Here is a 17,951-nt window from a genome sequence, read left to right as displayed (position 1 = left end):
AATCTCTCATACCGTAGGCTTTGGCAAAATATTGTGGTGATATGGAAGGCTGTTTTGAGTTGTGTTGTATCAGTCACGCCAAACAATACTTAAACTATACAGTCTACAGTCATTTTTCTGTTCAGTAGAGGTGGAATTTCTTGATTTTACCAGATAAAATGTAAAACTGATATGTGTCACCCTTTTTTAATGCTTACTACTCTGATATACATGTAAAAGTATCATTGCTGAACACTCTGAAGTTAAGGTTGTTTCTGCTAATTCCCATGATCGATACAATAGCCCATAGCTATTAAAGATACCCTGTAAAGGCACAAGATCAACTTGATGCTTCTCCTAAATCACAAATAATTGTAGACTAGGTGATGTAAAATCATGAAATGACTCTCCAGAATTCATAGTTTATGAAAATGTCTCTATTTCCTGGAGTGGTTTTTCTCTTTAATAGAACCGCCATCTGTCAATATAGCTAATTGACAGCGCTTAGCTGGAGGGGACAATAAACGCAATTGAAACGGAAATGTACATTTTAGAATTGTAGGAAAATAGAAGTAATTGAAATCGAAATGTACATTGTAAAATTAATGAAATATTCATGTATTTTAGGGTGAATACACTGTACATGATTGAATTAATTTAATTGCTATGCCTGTAGCTATGGGAACTATTAAGTAGATACCTTGTATAGTTCAATTAAAAGATTATACCCTGGATTGTTAGAAAGATTACAGAAAGTCAGTTGTAATGAAAGAAAATTTTGAAAATGATTCAGGGGAAGATAACTTTAAGAGATATCCATCAAATTAGGAATATTGTTAACAGGAGATTGCAGATTATTCATACAAGTAAAAGTCTATTAGGAAAAAGGTACCATTTAAAAAAAAGTCTTGTTTCATATCAATTCTAAAGTAATTTCAAGTGATTGAGTATAAATATAAGACTTAGTGTACTTTGACAAAAATTAGCAAGGTGTATGACAGAAATTGCATTTCTTTCAAATTTTCAACTGTAAGTAGAAATTATTATTGTTGATGTGAACCAAAAGTTCATGAATATCAGGCATAATAAATCAACTTATCCATGGATCTGTTACAAGTATTGCTATACAACTGCTGTACAAGTATTGCCTCACAGACAGTGCGCGCTAGCTACTACACTGAATATATAGGAAACTTTCTAAATTTTACCAGATTTCCCAATGTTTTTGTTAAGGTGCATTCTCCCAAATTTGGTATTTCCCTCAAAAATGATTGTACATCATACGTGGTATAGAAATTTCATTCTCGCAAGCCAGAGCACATACTTCTTGGCAGGTATGTTTTGAAGAATCCCGTAAACAGACCTGTGGTCTATGACATTGGGAAATTTGAACAAGTTTTACCCAATTTTATCCCCTTAGGGTTCTTGAACTAAGCAAAAACACTTTCCAACTCTAGCTGCCACTGCCAGGATGCATTGAATAATCCCGGGACTTTCTCATGCAGTTTTACCAGTCTGTGACTTCCCCTCTCTGATTTCAGATTTCTGAAACTGCAGTGTTACAAGTACTTTATGAGTTAATGCCACATGATAAAGAGAGTCTAAGACTAAATTCTACCAGGCTTTCCTTCTACTATGAGAGTTCCTAGTACACAGACACTGAATTTTCAGCATCTTTGTTAAAGTTTTACCAGTCAGAGACATCTCCCCATATTACCCTGTTTGTGAAACCTTAAGAACTATACCTACAAAGGTGTAATCTCCTAAAAAAAAAAGAGCTGCATTATATAACTGAGAACAGTAGTTGAGACATAATGATCCATTTGAAGGTCTTCAACACCATTAGTATTCTACTTGATGGTAATTAGCAGGTGAAAGATGTGTGTGGCATTTATTGTCCACCTACTAAAGTGTAATTGGATGAATGTCAATTAAATAGGCTTGTATGATGCTACCATTAACTTGTACAGTTAGTAATGTCTGAGTCCAGCCCCCTGTCTGCCCATCTCATGTCCCCAGAGAGTGCGTCCAGATCCTTGTCTACCCAAATCATGTCCCCAAAGACTGAGTCTAGATCCTTATCTGCCCAAATCATGTCCCCAAAGACTGAGTCCAGCCCCCTGTCTGCCCAAATCATGTCCCCAAAGGCTGCGTCCAGGCTTTGTCTGCCCATATGATATCACATGCCCCCAAAGACTTCCACAAAGTCTACAGCCCTTGTTTGCCCATCTTGTCCCCAAAGACTGACAATCTTTCACTGTCAATGCGTGGGTTGTGTCTGTGCTTTGAGCTCAGCTGGTCGGTGTAGTGGTATTGATGAGAAGTCTGTTTTGCCAGATTTGATTGCAGACTAATTTTATGTCATGATATTATTAGATATAACCAGAATGAATTATGGACAATCTAGTTATTGTTGTAAAGACTCTAGTAGAAAGAGGATTTTAACTAACACGTAAAGGGCCATGTTTCAATCCCAGGTCATTGCATTAATGTTATTACACAGCATCAGTATTTTGTTCTGAACCAAATTTTTCTATAGTTCCATCAAACAACCATTTTTCACACCTAAATTTTGATCCTTTTTCAAAGTGGGCTTGTTAAACTGTGATAATCATAATAGTAAATGGTAGAGTGTCATCTACAGTGACAGCAATTATGAAGTGCCAGCTCTGACAGGTGGTAGGCAACACTTAAATTTTACGGCTGTGTTGACAAACTTACTGCTTATAAGTTGTATAGACATATCGTTGTTCTTGTATATGACTGTGTATTTATAACCTATCCTTCAAGGCTATCCTATTAGGGTCTAGGTATTATTCACTTCTTTTGATAGAGAACATCGTTCTCGTAAAGAATGCTCATAAAATGTACTGTCTTCTTTAACATGTATCTTGGCACAACGATAATTGTGAAATAAATCATGAAGGCTGTTGTCATCAACTCTTCCTTTCATCAAAAAGTTGCACTGCAATTCTGGCAATGGTTATAAATCAAAGAATTCTTTGTTGTACAGTGTTTTTACTGTATATATAGAACCCTGAGACTGATACTCACTGTAAATCATGAAGGCTGTTGTCATCAACTCTTCCTTTCATCAAAAAGTTGCACTGTAATTCTGGCAATGCTTATAAATCAAAGAAATCTCTGTTGTACAGTGTTTTTGCTGTATATATAGAACCCTGAGACTGATACTCTCCATAACTTTTAATGGGGACAACTGCAAATTGTGCAGTGATGATCTCAGTACGTTATTGAGCAATCTGATGTATGTGGGAATATCGTTTGATTCCTTTATTTACCTCTATTTCCTTCATATATTGTTGTTTGTTTTGACTTTATTGTTCTGAAAGTGAGCACCTTCCCGAAATGACAATAATTGAAATAAATAGAAGTAAACTTAAAATAAAGCAGTCAAGCTGTATTCTCACATCTGATTTCAATCAGAATGACTATGGACATAACAATTTTTTTTATTCTGTATTTTCCTAAAAATATATATACATATACTGTACATTTATTTGCCAATTTTTGTCCCTAATCATTGTTACAATAAACTGTAGCACAACTTGGTAGTATACTTTGTCCACTTGTATATTTTACCATTTGGACATTTGGTGCATTTGTAAAGTTGTCTTAATTTCAAACTTGTATCTACGGAAGCGTATTAGTGCCAAGTTGTAAGGAAAAAAATAAAATTTAAAATCTCGTAATTACGAGATTTCAATTCTCGTAATTACGAGAAAAAAGTCGTAATTACGAGAATTGAAATCTCGTAATTACGAGATTTTAAATTTTTAAACTTTTTTCTCGTAATTACGAGTTTTCAATTCTCGTAATTACGACTTTTCGATTCTCGTAATTACGACTTTTTTCTCGTAATTACGAGTTTTCAATTCTCGTAATTACGACTTTTCGATTCTCGTAATTACGACTTTTTGAATCTCGTAATTACGAGAATCGTAAAGACATTTCTATTCTCGTAATTACGTCACAATTCTCCGGTAAGTTGATATCTAACTGGAAAAATCACACTGCCATTTTAAGTTCATGTTATAAGCAACAGCTGAGTTCTCAACAACACCCGATCATCGGGTAGTAAGTACATTTATGGTGAACTGAACACTCTAATGTAAGTCCAGCAGTGAAATTACATAACACCTATAGGTTAAAAAAAGAAATGGCAATGAAATAACGTGTTCACATATGTACACACATATACTGGATGCAACAAGAAGTTAGTAGGTTCACTGCAATGTTTAAACAGGCAATCTGTCAATGAACTTAGCCAAATAATAAACACAAAACAAGAATTCCAGAACAACAAGAATTCTTCATCATGAGCAAAGAATTTGTTCAAATAATGGAGTCCAATATTAAACATATAGATATTCTTCTGAAATTCGGACACAACTCCAACTTATATCCAATGATGAAGATGTAGGGAAACTGTCCAATACAAGACAGGATTACGACTGATGAAGGACCTAACGGCCGGTCCGAAACGTCTTAAAAGAAGGATCAATAAAGTTTCTATCTGGGGACGTCTCGCCAATGCCTTCATACTAACACCCTGATATACCAGGGTCAATAACCTCGACAAACAGGTCACTTGGCTAACTGACCCTCAAACCAATATTATTATACCATACCAAATACATATATTCAAGTATTTATCAACCGTGGAAAAGGTCTCCACACATTTTCAAACTTGATCGAACGACCTACGGTGCCACGTTATTGAATTTTAAATTTCAAAACCGTATAAATCTGATTTACCTTAATGAAGAAAATTCTAAACTAAAGTTGTGAATTTTACCAAATATCAGATGGTAAACACTATTTTCTTCAATTTCAAATCCATTATTGATTCATTTTGCCGACATGTAATGAAAGAATATTCTTCGCTGTTTTAATGCACTCGAGTTTTTTTTAAAGAAACGAAAAACGCAATAAAATCATACAAACCGGTTACCGTGTCAAACACTCTATAGTACATCTGCTTAGTACATCAAAATAATAAGATTCGTGTCTGAACAATTCAAAAATTGAAAAATAACAAACAATAAAAAATCATAATTTCATAATTACGACAATCAAAAAGTCGTAATTACGAGAATCGTAAAGTCGTAAATACGAGAATGGAAAAGTCGTAATTACGAGAATCAAAAAGTCGTAATTACGAGAATCGAAAAGTCGTAAATACGAGAATAGAAAAGTCGTAATTACGAGAATCAAAAAGTCGTAATTACGAGAATCGAAAAGTCCTAATTACGAGAATCGAAAAGTCGTAATTACGAGAATCGAAAAGTCGTAATTACGAGAATCAAAAAGTCGTAATTACGAGAATCGAAAAGTCGTAATTACGAGAATCGAAAAGTCGTAATTACGAGAATCGAAAAGTCGTAATTACGAGAATCGAAAAGTCGTAATTACGAGAATCGAAAAGTCGTAATTACGAGAATAAAAAAGTCGTAATTACGAGAATAAAAAAGTCGTAATTACGAGAATCTTTCAGAACGATTTAAATTAAACCTGTGATTATTATGAAAATCTAAAACATGTATATATTAGTAAAGTTCATGTTCGTATAAAACATGTGGCGTCTTACGATGTTTTTATCACCATGCATGGCAGCATGTGACCTATTTTTGATCAGCAAGGCGCAAGCTCCAAATACATTTTATGCACTTCGTTGAAAGCGCTTAGAATGTAGTACTATTTAAGGGTAAAGTTACTTGATGGAGGGGGCGAAGAAAATGGCATAAAAACAAGGTACTTTCCGAATTTTAAGGCTGTGACTATTTTGATGTGATTGCTTACATTTTCCATGTTACCTCTAACTCCATTCCTCCGCAGCAAACCAAAAACAAAACAATACTACATATTTGATAATGAGAGGGTGATGTGCCCCCTTCTAAATATGGACCTTGGGAATCCCAAAAGTCAAATGGTTCACTCCTAAATCCCGCACTCAGAGTGATAACTGACTTGCTACTAACTGCTGTTGGCTTACCACATGTATCATACCAGTGATCAGTCATGGCAGAAGAAGTTGACGAAGATTTCTTTATTTTCCTTCAAAAATCTCGTTGTAACTTAGTCGGAGATGAAAGTAAAATGAAATAAGTTCAGTTCGATTCACCATTATCGCAGATCTAGCAGGCAGGCTACACGTGCACGTGAAACAGGAAGTGTATTTCTCCAGAAACAAACATAATAAAACTCGTAATTACGAGAAAAAAGTCGTAATTACGAGAAAAAAGTCGTAATTACGAGAATCGAAAAGTCGTAATTACGAGAATTGAAAAGTCGTAATTACGAGAAAAAACTCGTAATTACGAGAAAAAAGTCGTAATTACGAGAATCGAAAAGTTGTAATTACGAGAATTGAAAACTCGTAATTACGAGAAAAAAGTCGTAATTACGAGAAAAAAGTCGTAATTACGAGAATTGAAATCTCGTAATTACGAGATTTTAAATTTTATTTTTTTCCTTACAACTTGGCACTAATACGCTTCCGTATGTATCAAGTGGACAGCAAAGGTATAATTAATCTACATGCAAGAACTGTTGATAAAGAAAGTAATTCTGAACTTTTGTGAGATGTACTGTTACACAGTGGTTATGTGTTCTTACCATGTACACACATACATTTCAAAATTGTATGTGGATGTAGTACAGAGAATTTCATTACTTTGGCCTTACATATATATCCTACCAGAATAATAATGACATGAATAAATTAAGACTCATGAATTCCAGCTTTCAGCTAAAATAACCACTGTATACAAATTATGGCAAAGGTGAACAACTTCAGTATTAAAGAAGTCACTTTGAAGTCAAATGAAGTTTTTTTAAAAAGTCTATTGGAAGATTTGACTGTGCTAAGGTTATGATACTACTGATTAAAAGATGTCTCGTCAGTTTGTAGCTATAGTTATGCATCACTGGATATTCACAGCTATCTCACTTCATGAAATACTACTGGGGATTGCTGTATCTGTACGGGTCTGGTCGCTGTCACAAAATGTGAAGGGTCTTATCTAAAACAGATTTCTCATAGATAACATGAATTAGATTTGTAATCTAATTATTATGTGTACAATGTATGTCGCCTGTCATTTTCAGTTTATTTGTACCCAACTGTAGTTTGCCCCCCCCCCCCCTCCCCAACACAAACACACTCAACACATATCACGCACACACACACCACAACACACACATACACTGTGACACACATATGCACACATGCAATACACACACTGACATACATAGTGACGCACACCCCTCAACACAAATACACTCAACACATATTACGCACACATGCATACACACTGCACACACACAACACACACTGTGACACAATATGCACACACACAATACACACACTGACATACAGTGACACACACACATACATGCATGCACACACACGTGCAGTGACACACACACACATGTACACACACAACACAATAAACACAGCACAACACAACACAACACAACACAACACAACACAACACAACACAACGCACACAAGAAATAATTGCATTCAGCTGTTTTCTGAATGTTTGTATTTCAAGTTCTGCAGAACCAGTGTATTTATTAGTGCTCATGGCAGGACAACCAGGGTATAAAATCCAGATTTTCGCTTCAAACTCATGCAGCTTGGACTGCATAATAATTGATAGGCTATAATTATCATGCTACATTACATCCTTTCCTTTTCCTTTCAGTTTACTTGTAATGCATGGTTAGTGTGATAGCCTTTCTAGTTGTCGATAGTCTGTTCCGAGCCATGTCCGCCATTCACAAACTTATAATTATATCCACAGAGTATTTTAGAGTACCAATTTGTACCCCATCCCACTTTAACCCTCTGATCCATATCCCTCATTTTCATCAGTTTATATTATACACACGTTGACTGATCTTGAGGGTAACATCATACGTGTGTGTTTTGTAACACACCTCATGATGATCACCACATTGTATGATGTGCCCTATGTGTACACTGTAGGGTTTCCATATCACATGGCATATGCAAGGACAGTTATATTCTATGAAGTATATTAAGGGACACAGTGTTTTTGCAAAGGTTGGGAACCCCGGTAAAAAGAAACAAGGAATATGGTAAAACAAGCACAGTTTCTAATACATTATACAGTACCATAATTTTGATGGATCTCCTTAACAAAAAACATTGGGACATTATGAATCCGAATTATGACAATAGATGTAATTCACACCAGCTGCCTCTGGTTGTGACATATTTTACTGTATTCATTCATTCATGTATATATTTTTTTTTCATTACAGGTTAGAACCACTTATAGACAGGATATACAGAGATAGCAGTACAATAGCCTGTCCAGTTATAGACATTATAGACCATGATACATTTGCATATTCAGCCTCCCCATTAGTTAGGGGAGGTTTTAATTGGGGATTACATTTCAAATGGAAAAACGTGCCACAAAGTGAACTTTTGAAAAGAAACAGTGAAATAGAACCAATAAGGTAAGTGTATTTAAGATATTTTTAATAGTATACATAGTTGATACATTCCAGGAAAATCTTTGGGAATCATGGATTGAACTATCCTTGGGGTTCTTTGATTATTAATATATTAATAGTAATCATATTAAAAACAATTATGATGATAATTATCCATTTTTCCTTAAATTAAAATCTAAAAAAGACTGTGTACTAATGATAAATGATTACATGATATCGGGGAGAGGGGATTAGAGGTAGTTGACTAGTAACTAATCTAGTCCAACCCTTCAATTGAATTTATTGTAAGTGTAATTTCAGGAAATCAACTTTATTTGAGTACTTGTAAAGTCTATTTGCAATTTTTTTAAATTTAGTGTTAATATATCGAAAAATGTTTGTTTTCATTTTAGTGTTCAGTATTTATAGACTGACCAATAGGCTAACTTTCTAGTATTCTGTAGGTTTAGGTATTACTTGATTAAGATTTACTAAGTAAGCTAATTAACGAGGATTAATTAATCCAATAATTAATTCATGCTCAGTGTAACACTCATCTTTCTTACTTAGGAAGTCAGAATTTAAGCACTTACTTGTATGCTCACTAGGAGATATATCTCAGTGAATCTGAAACTTTTACTGTTACTTTGTTCAAGAAAATGCACATCCTGTTATTATTAATAATCAAGAAGAAAGAAGACAGGGGTTACCTTATGAATTGTTTAAATAGAGGTCAAAATGATAGCAAAATTAATTCATCTTAGAATAAAAAAAAGAAGCTATGGATACTATTTATTCTATGTGAAAATAACAGATTGTTGATTTCCTTGAAAGCAAGATGGTGAACACTAAATGTTGTTGCTTATTTTTAAAGAATCAGGAACAAGCCTTTATTGGCAAAGTTTAGAGAGATTGTGAAAACTTTGATATTTAGGGAAATTGGTCTCAGAGGTGCATTCTAGTTGTTTTATTATTGCTTTGACGGATATTAAAATGTCTAACAGAAAGGCTATAAAAATAGAGCCCTTTTATTCCAGCCAAGGGATATACCAATTAAGTCTTTTAAATCACTTCAGAAGGCAGTAGAAATATCAACAGAGATTGTACACCCTCATGAGAATTTTAAAAAAACATGAGTATTTATCCAGATTTGTTATTGCGTGCTTATCATGTATAAAACTACTCATAAAGTATACAATGAGACATGATTTCCAAGAAATATGTACGCCGTGAATGTGATGGAAAGTTTATTAAAAAACTTTAATAATTTGTAAAGGCAGTGGGATTCTTTAAGAAAGACATACTCAAAATACTCAGTGATTCAAAGTTTATAGTAAATACATGCATTATGCAAAACTGGAAAACCAGCCAATAAATGAAAAATCTGGATAAATAATGACAATTTAGAACGTTTTGACTCATGAGTCATATTTGCAGCATGGCAGAACTATTGGCATGGACTCTGTTGTGAAGTTGAATGACCAGGGGATATGTCATATATATTTTTAACATGTTCAACTTGGCTTGCGTGTGGTCTAAAATATCATATTTCTGATAACCCAAATATAGCTTTTATTATAAAGTATACATCATTATCAAAATGTAAATCATGAAACCTGAGCTTCTTGTCATGATATCATAAAATGCCTGCCTTGAGTTACTACTTGATGAAAATCCTTCATAATCTGATGACAAGGAGCTTTTGTCATCTTGACTTTATCAAGATGTGTCACTGTGTGATGTTTATCAGGGTATTACTTTAACAGTCTTAGTACCTTTCTTTTCTTATTTCTGTCAGTTTGGCTATATAGCCTTATCAGATCACTTGCATGCTCTTTGAACATCTTTGAAAGTCCTTGAAAAACTGAGTTTACTCCTAGAAATGCCACAAGAATGACATTAATAAATAGATCAGCCATAGAGTGTTAAAAGTTCTATTGTCTGTCGACTCATACAATTTTTATCACAGTGTCAAATTATTGAATTAAGTACATCTGTTCAATGGTTAAAATTAGAAATTAAATATACAGTATAACAGTCCTGGGGTGGTACTTGTGGCCAGCTCTGGTAGGGGTGTGGCAGGCCCCATTTTAGCCCCATTTTGACAAAATATCAATACCCCATTTTAGACCATTACAGGTTTCTAAAAGGGTCGGCACATATACATATACTCAAATAAGTGGAGTAGCTCCCCCCCCCCCCCCAACAACAGCATACATCTGAGATATGAGTTGACCCAGAATAGTGCCACAAAACGGGAAATTCCTGGAAACTTGTAAAAACTATTAAAAGATGGAAACAAATTATTTGTGGAATTCTATATGTTAATACCATAGACAAGCCTTGAGGTTATCAATTTTTGAAAGATTTATTAGAAACTGAGATATCGTGTGTATGGTTTCATGGTTCTTGCACTGCTGGTCTGAAATCTATGCAGTCCTGTTAGGAGACTTGCTATACATAAGAAATCAAGTGTCCTGACATGAGCATACATTACATGTAGATTCTAGGTACTACTACTTGGATTTTGTTTTATATGTACGTTGTAGGTACAGAACTGAAAATTAAATTGATGCCAATGGGGCCACATGATCACAGAAAAACCAGGGAGTTAATCAAAATATGTATTGTGGGTGTTTTAGGGTTCAGGCACATACACCATTATTTAGTTTGGGAATTATAGAAATATTATGTGATGTAATATGTTTTAAATGTATGTTAATATTCTGTTTATTTCATCAGATCTCCAGCTATGGCAGGGGGTTTATTTGCTGTTGATAAATCTTACTTTGAGCATATTGGCAGTTATGATAGTGGTATGGAGATATGGGGTGGTGAAAACATAGAACTTTCATTCAGGGTAAGTCTAATAAATAATGAACATATAGTTTGTATTGAATTTCTGAGTGCAATTAATGGCCTGTTATTATCAGAATGATGTATTTTGATGAAATACGTGTAATTGCAATTATGATGTGAATTTCAATTAAGTCATGACAAACAACTCTCATTATGCATACGTAAGTCGGCTAAAGTTGAATAATCGCATATTGTCTCTACTGTGTCAGGTTTGAATATTGAACCCATGAGAATTATAATGGTACCCTCATATCTAACTAGAAATCTAAATGGAAATAAAAAGCAACTATAATGAAGAGTTATAATGCACCTATGTTCTCTCTGTAATGGAAGTGCAGAACACAGTTGACAACTCTACCATTCAACCGTTATGGCTCCAGTAAAATTGTACATGAATAGAATTAGCATGTACACACACATTGTTTTGATTAAGTATGATAATAAATACAATGAATAACACTGAAGTAAAGCACTTTCTCTATGTGCTACACTTTTTTATGCTATAAACGATTGTGGTACATACAGAAAATGCTTTACTTTGGTGTTATGGGTTGTACAACTCTGTGCATTAGCTCCGGGTTGCTTTTCCTACTAATACCACGCCTCCTTTTGTGGTGATGAAGTTGATGATATTCATTATACACCTACTTCCTCATCTCTCATTTTCACATATACACTCGCATTCTATGTCTGTGAGAATATTCTTGTCTGGGTCATTTTTAAAAAAAAAGATAAAATAGTTTTCAAAATAATCGATTTTCATAGGGTTTTGATTTGTCACACATGTACATGAATGTTGAATTCATCTACAAACATTATTGGTGACTATGAAATTTTCTATTAAATAAGTCATTATAACATATTTTTTGTACATCTTTTCTAGGTATGGCAGTGTGGAGGCACTCTAGAAATAGTGCCTTGCTCCAGAGTAGGACACATTTTTAGACAAACTCATCCGTATGATATTCCAGACGGTTTAGATAATGTGTTTACTTATAATTCCATTCGAGCAGCAGAAGTATGGATGGATGAATACAAAAGATTTTTCTATGCAACTAGACCCGATGCACAGGTGCGTTTTCAATTCTTCCAGAATTGGTTTCAACATGTAGTCAATTATTTCTTACAAATATTACTGTCACTGTGAATGTATTTGACACACACACATTTTAACTGAAAATACAATTTTTCACATTTTAGCTCCCTTTTATTTATACTGATAATTTTTGAGTACTGTGTTCTTTAAATAACCACATCACTTTTGTAAGTTAATGTATTAATACGCAGTGAATGTTAACATCTGCCATTATTACATGTTATTCATGGCTGACTTGTTTTGATGCAGGAATTGCTAAACTGAGCGAAAATAAGCTTAGAACCAAAACACGTACATTTGAAGTATGCTACACACCATATTATACCATATTTCCATGTGTACATGAAAAATCAATTAGAGGTATTATTCGCGTTATTTGAATTCATTAAGCTAAGGAAAATACAAGTGACCTAAGGGGCCTTGTCACTAGAAGTCTAAGATGAGTAGTGACAAAGACTCCTTATGGCCAGAGCGTTTTCCAGCTGAATGAAGGAAATATTAGAGAATGATATAATTATACCTGCCAAGCTTAATTTAAGAAAAATACATAGAAAATATGGTGATTATGTACATTTTGATGCATATTACCAGGGCAACAGAACCAATGAGATAGATGTATATTGTCATAACATAGAGTGACACGGGTATACTACCAAACCAGAGAGACTTCAGAGTTTCAATTCGGAGGCACAATGTTTTTTTACATTTCATATTTTTTTTGCTATGAACTACACATAAAAAAAATACAGGCACAGTTCTGTGTTGAATCTTTCTTGTTTCATGCGACAGTGATGTTGATTTGTGTTCGCAGTGAGATAAAATGTATCACTTTATATGCTTGCACTCTGTCAGCATCTGTATTTTATTTTGTCTAATTTGTAGCAAAACTGCAAGAGACGTTAAACACATTGTGCTGCCTAATTTAAACTCTGTAGTCACTTGGGTTTGGTTGTAAATCCATATTTTCAAACACCTTACTACTAAAAAAAAAAAGTCATCTAATTTTGACAATGGGTACTGTGATTAATTCATTTCTATCCAGGGAAGGACATATGGCGATGTAACAGAAAGAGTAAAACTTCGACAGAGACTCAACTGTAAAAATTTCAAGTGGTATCTAGAGAATGTATATCCTGAACTCAGTGTACCCGATGAAAATGCTTACGCATGGGGAGAGGTAAGTACTTGTTATTTTCTCAGTAGGAAGTCGTGTAAGCAGATATTGTAGAATCAATGGGACACAGTGCGCTGATACTAGGCATCATTTACAATACCAGACTTAGAAAATTATAAGTTTATGTTATGCAGCCTCAGAGTCATTTGAGTGTAATTGTCTACACCTGCAAACACGCAATCTCCCGATTGCGATGTAGTATTCTTTGTATGGAGCAGAGTGTTAGATTTAAATATGCCAACCAGTAATTTAACCATGGTCCTTTCTAACCCAGAAGCCTTTCGGGTCAATTTTGTTAGCTTACAAGTAAAGGAAAGTTGATTTTGAATACTGTAAACTGAAGTTACCACACTTTAGAGAGGTTCTTTATCATGGAAAAAGAATTTTTCAGAGTGAAAAGGTTATAGCAAAGATAAACTAAAAAAAAAGTCAACCCTGATGTTAGTGCTGTTCCACCCTCACCAAGGGGCTGACCGATGTGTGAGGGCACCCCATCACGGCGTACCTTACAGACTACTCTGATGTCTCTTGTAAGCTAATCTATGAAGAAATATAGTGTGTTTTAATTGTTTGGATATAGAATGTAATCTTTGAAGAGAACATGTATTAAATCTTTATGCAGCCAATAAAATTCAGAAATGACAAAAAAGTAAACGTAAGTCTCAACTGAAGTTTAGTGGAGTCATGATGGGTGAATGGTTAGCATGACCGACTTGGAATCTACAGGTTGCAGGTTCGAGCCCTGTCGCTGCCTGCTGTTTGTTTCTGAGTGGCTAAAGTCCTTGGGCAAGATTTGAACCACGACTGTGCTTCAGTCAACCCAGCTGTATAATTGGGGACCTGGTAGGATGTAGGTTGCAATGTGAAGGCTTTAATCCTATGCGCTGAAATGGCTGAAATGGATTGTATGCTCCCCGGGGAGTTGAGGAAGACTAAAGAGCCGTTGTGCCGTTGTGATCCGAGCCAGGGGTAATAAATTGTAAAGCGCTTTGAGCACGGTGTGGGAAAGCACTATATAAGAACCCAACATTATTATTATTATTATATGAAGTATGTGTGTAACTGATATCCCTAATTTGCTCAGAATTGGAGACAATTTAGAAAAACCTTACTTAAGCTGATCAAGCAGTTAATTTCTGTATTACCAGTGAATGTGTCACTGTCACAACATATGTAAGACCATATAATGTTTGAAGATCGCGATGCATGCATCATGCACAACATGTACACACACATGTACATACACACACACACACACACACACACACATACACACACATACACACACACAAATGTACATACACACACATGCACACACACAGACATGCAGACATACATGTTGACACAATCATCCCTCAAACTAGCCTGTCTACATCGCGGATCTGTGATAACTGAGTAGGCGAGAGCTATCATAGACACAGATCAGCAACATAGACAGGTTAAACTCAAACACACACATACACATACACACATACATGTACATATTGGAGGAAAATATATTAATTTCATCAATTGTAAAGGTTTTCCAGCGTTTTACACACCATTTAACATTCATATTTCAGGGGGAAATAAAATACCTTGACAGAAACCAATACATTTAGAATATTCAACATAGCATGAAATTGTTTCGGTTTTATTAAAAAACAGTCATGCTTGCATGACTATTTCTGTGAATCAAAATTTCTACTGCAATTATAAAATGGGGCACCATGATTCATTTGGCTATAAATATAGTGAATTCATTAACTCTGAATGTTACATAAATAATGATAATAATAATAATTATAATAATGTAATGTTGGTTTTTATATAGCACTTTCCCACAATTATTACCCCTGGCACGGATCTATAGCAACACAACAGTCCTTTATACTTCCTCAACTCCCAGGGGAGCACACAATCCATTGCAGCCTTTATAAATGCATAGGATTATAAAAGCATTCACCACATTGCAACCTCTATCCTACCAGGTCCCCAATTATTCATCTGGTTTGACTGAGGCACAATCGTGGTTTAAATCTTGCCCATGGACTTTAGCCATTCGCTAGCGACAGAGCTCGAACCTGCAACCTGAAGATTCAAAGCCGGACACTCTAACCATTCACCCATCATGACTCGACATATAATTCCAATATTTTATGATAAAATCTGATATCGTTTGGGTTGTCAAGGCGCTTGTGGTTGTTAACTGCACTCAATCTGATGTCAGAAAAAGTGTAATGACACCATTTTTAAAAGCAAAAAAAAAAAAAAAATTTGTTTGTAGAGTTAAAGTTATAATTACATTAATTTCAAATTTAAATCAAAATGTCAGACCTAAAATTATGATTAAGCTTTATTTCTGATCTAAAATAAAATTTAATAATTCCAAAAATTTACAAAAAAATTAGGAATTTATATCAGAATGTTTTTGGCAGGAAAAGTTAATCAGTATTGCAGAGGTTGACAGAACAGCTTAGAACATCACATGACCATTGGAAATCCAGTCTGGATGTCATGTTTTTGAGTAGGGCATATCTAAACCAAGTCTCATTATTTACCTATAAATTCACACAAGTGAAGTATGTAACAATGTTTATTTTAGAGAGAACTTTCAACCCTAGAATATTTCAGTTCAATTTACGACTGCCCATGTCGTATTTGTCTCCTGTGAATAATTTGTCTTGTAATTGAGGCTGGATAGAGTTCTTCAAGGTTATCGTATCAATTTGTCACATAGAAAGTATTTAAGAAATGTGAGTAGTTGAACTTACAATGCAGAGGAAACTAAATATGATTGAACTCCAGGGAGCTGAGAGAAATGCCCCATGAAAGTGAGATCTGTGGAGAACAGACAAGATCTTTAGTATGAGCAAGAAAATTGTTACTAAAGAGCTATGTGTCTGTCATCCCATTAGTGGTTACTCAACCTAGTAAACATTCACTAATCCATGAAGATTAACCCAATTTGGAGCAGGTTTAACATTTATATGTGAAAACAGATGTCTAAATACTAGTAATAGAGCTACAGAAAAAGTTAGTCCAGAACAGAAGAATAATCCTATAAATCCTTATAGCACCACAGGTATGATAGTAGTAATGTGAGAACCAAGGATTGAAGCATGGGCCTTTAATTTATATCATCATATACAATTTATTTGTATCATGATGTGGTATGGATTGTTATCCAAATAATTGAGCATGTATGAAAATGTATGGCTATAAAATGTAACTATGTAATAATACAAGTTTTCAGTGTTTGAGTAATAGTTTCTCTGGTAGGGTTCATAATAGACTCTCTTACAGCCCTCGGAGCTTCGCTTTACTAAAATTAAAGCTAAACGAATTATTTTGTATGTACCGATGCCAGCTAATTAACCGTACTCGAATATCCTTGTACTGTGCGCCCTCATCGACCATGATAGAGATAACCATTCGTTGACGTGTGACTGCGACGCTCCGTGTTATCGCGAAGCCCCGAGGACTTCGCGAAAATACAGAGTGTCGCAGTCACACGTCAACGAACATATATCTCTATGTGGTCGATGAGGGCGCACAGTACAAGGTTGTTCAAGTACGATGGAGTACGTTATGTAGATGGTATCGGTACATACAAAATAATTCATTTAGCGTCGATTTTAGTAAAGCGAAGTTCCGAGGACTGTGAGAGAGTCTAGGTTCATAAGCTCTGTCCATACTGGGAATGTTGAATTCGTTCAAAATTGAATCAAAATTGGTTCTCCACATGCACTCAAAGTTAAAACTGGTTTCAAACAATTTAGTTGAAATAGATCGGATTGAACGACTTACTTGGGTGTGGTTTCAAACCGATTCAAAGTAAATCAGTTCATAAATAGCGCAAAAGTAAAATAAAAATCGATTCAGTCCCTTACTCAGTTTTGTCATATGGATAGAAACTGGTTTCAAACTGATTAGACTGAATGAATTCAGTTTGTATTGGTTTTGTATCAATTCAGATGGTGGACAGGGCTAGAGTCTCACTGAAGAGACTAAACAAAAATGTTTCTCAATAATGTAAATTACAGGTTTCTATAACACAAACCTAACTTAAAGTTAGCAACACTGTAAGTATTGCAGGTAGAAAGTAAGACAAGTGATAGTGACTCAGAAATAAACAAACATTGATACCATGGTATGATGACATTGAAAGCGGTAGAAATATGGAAATGGAATGTGTAGAGAAAACATGTTGTCAGATTCAAGTGAAATTAATGAAGTTATGTGTTAGTTGTTCCTGCTGTGGTCCATATTGCAAACTAGACTAGCTATTTCATGTTCGTTCCACACCCCATTTCATCGTCAATGTTGCGTTACATGAAATGTGACGCCTGTTTAAAGAAGTAATGTAGTAAC

General features: G+C 34.7%; 1 protein-coding gene across 1 annotated transcript in view; it reads left to right on the top strand.

Moving 5' to 3' along the window:
• LOC144433982 (polypeptide N-acetylgalactosaminyltransferase 13-like) overlaps positions 1 to 17,951 on the top strand; it is a 61,026-nt gene that overhangs the window by 28,831 nt on the left and 14,244 nt on the right. Inside the window, exons 4-7 of the mRNA XM_078122405.1 lie at positions 8,293 to 8,493; positions 11,212 to 11,329; positions 12,212 to 12,400; positions 13,467 to 13,601. Coding sequence (XP_077978531.1) covers positions 8,293 to 8,493; positions 11,212 to 11,329; positions 12,212 to 12,400; positions 13,467 to 13,601 — 643 coding nt within the window. The remainder of the gene's footprint in view (positions 1 to 8,292; positions 8,494 to 11,211; positions 11,330 to 12,211; positions 12,401 to 13,466; positions 13,602 to 17,951) is intronic.

The sequence above is a fragment of the Glandiceps talaboti genome, chromosome 4 (assembly GCF_964340395.1).
Source record: "Glandiceps talaboti chromosome 4, keGlaTala1.1, whole genome shotgun sequence".
NCBI classification, from domain to species: Eukaryota; Metazoa; Hemichordata; class Enteropneusta; family Spengelidae; genus Glandiceps; species Glandiceps talaboti.
The sequence above is the reverse complement of the archived record's forward strand: the minus strand, read 5'-3'. Positions and strand labels throughout refer to the sequence as shown.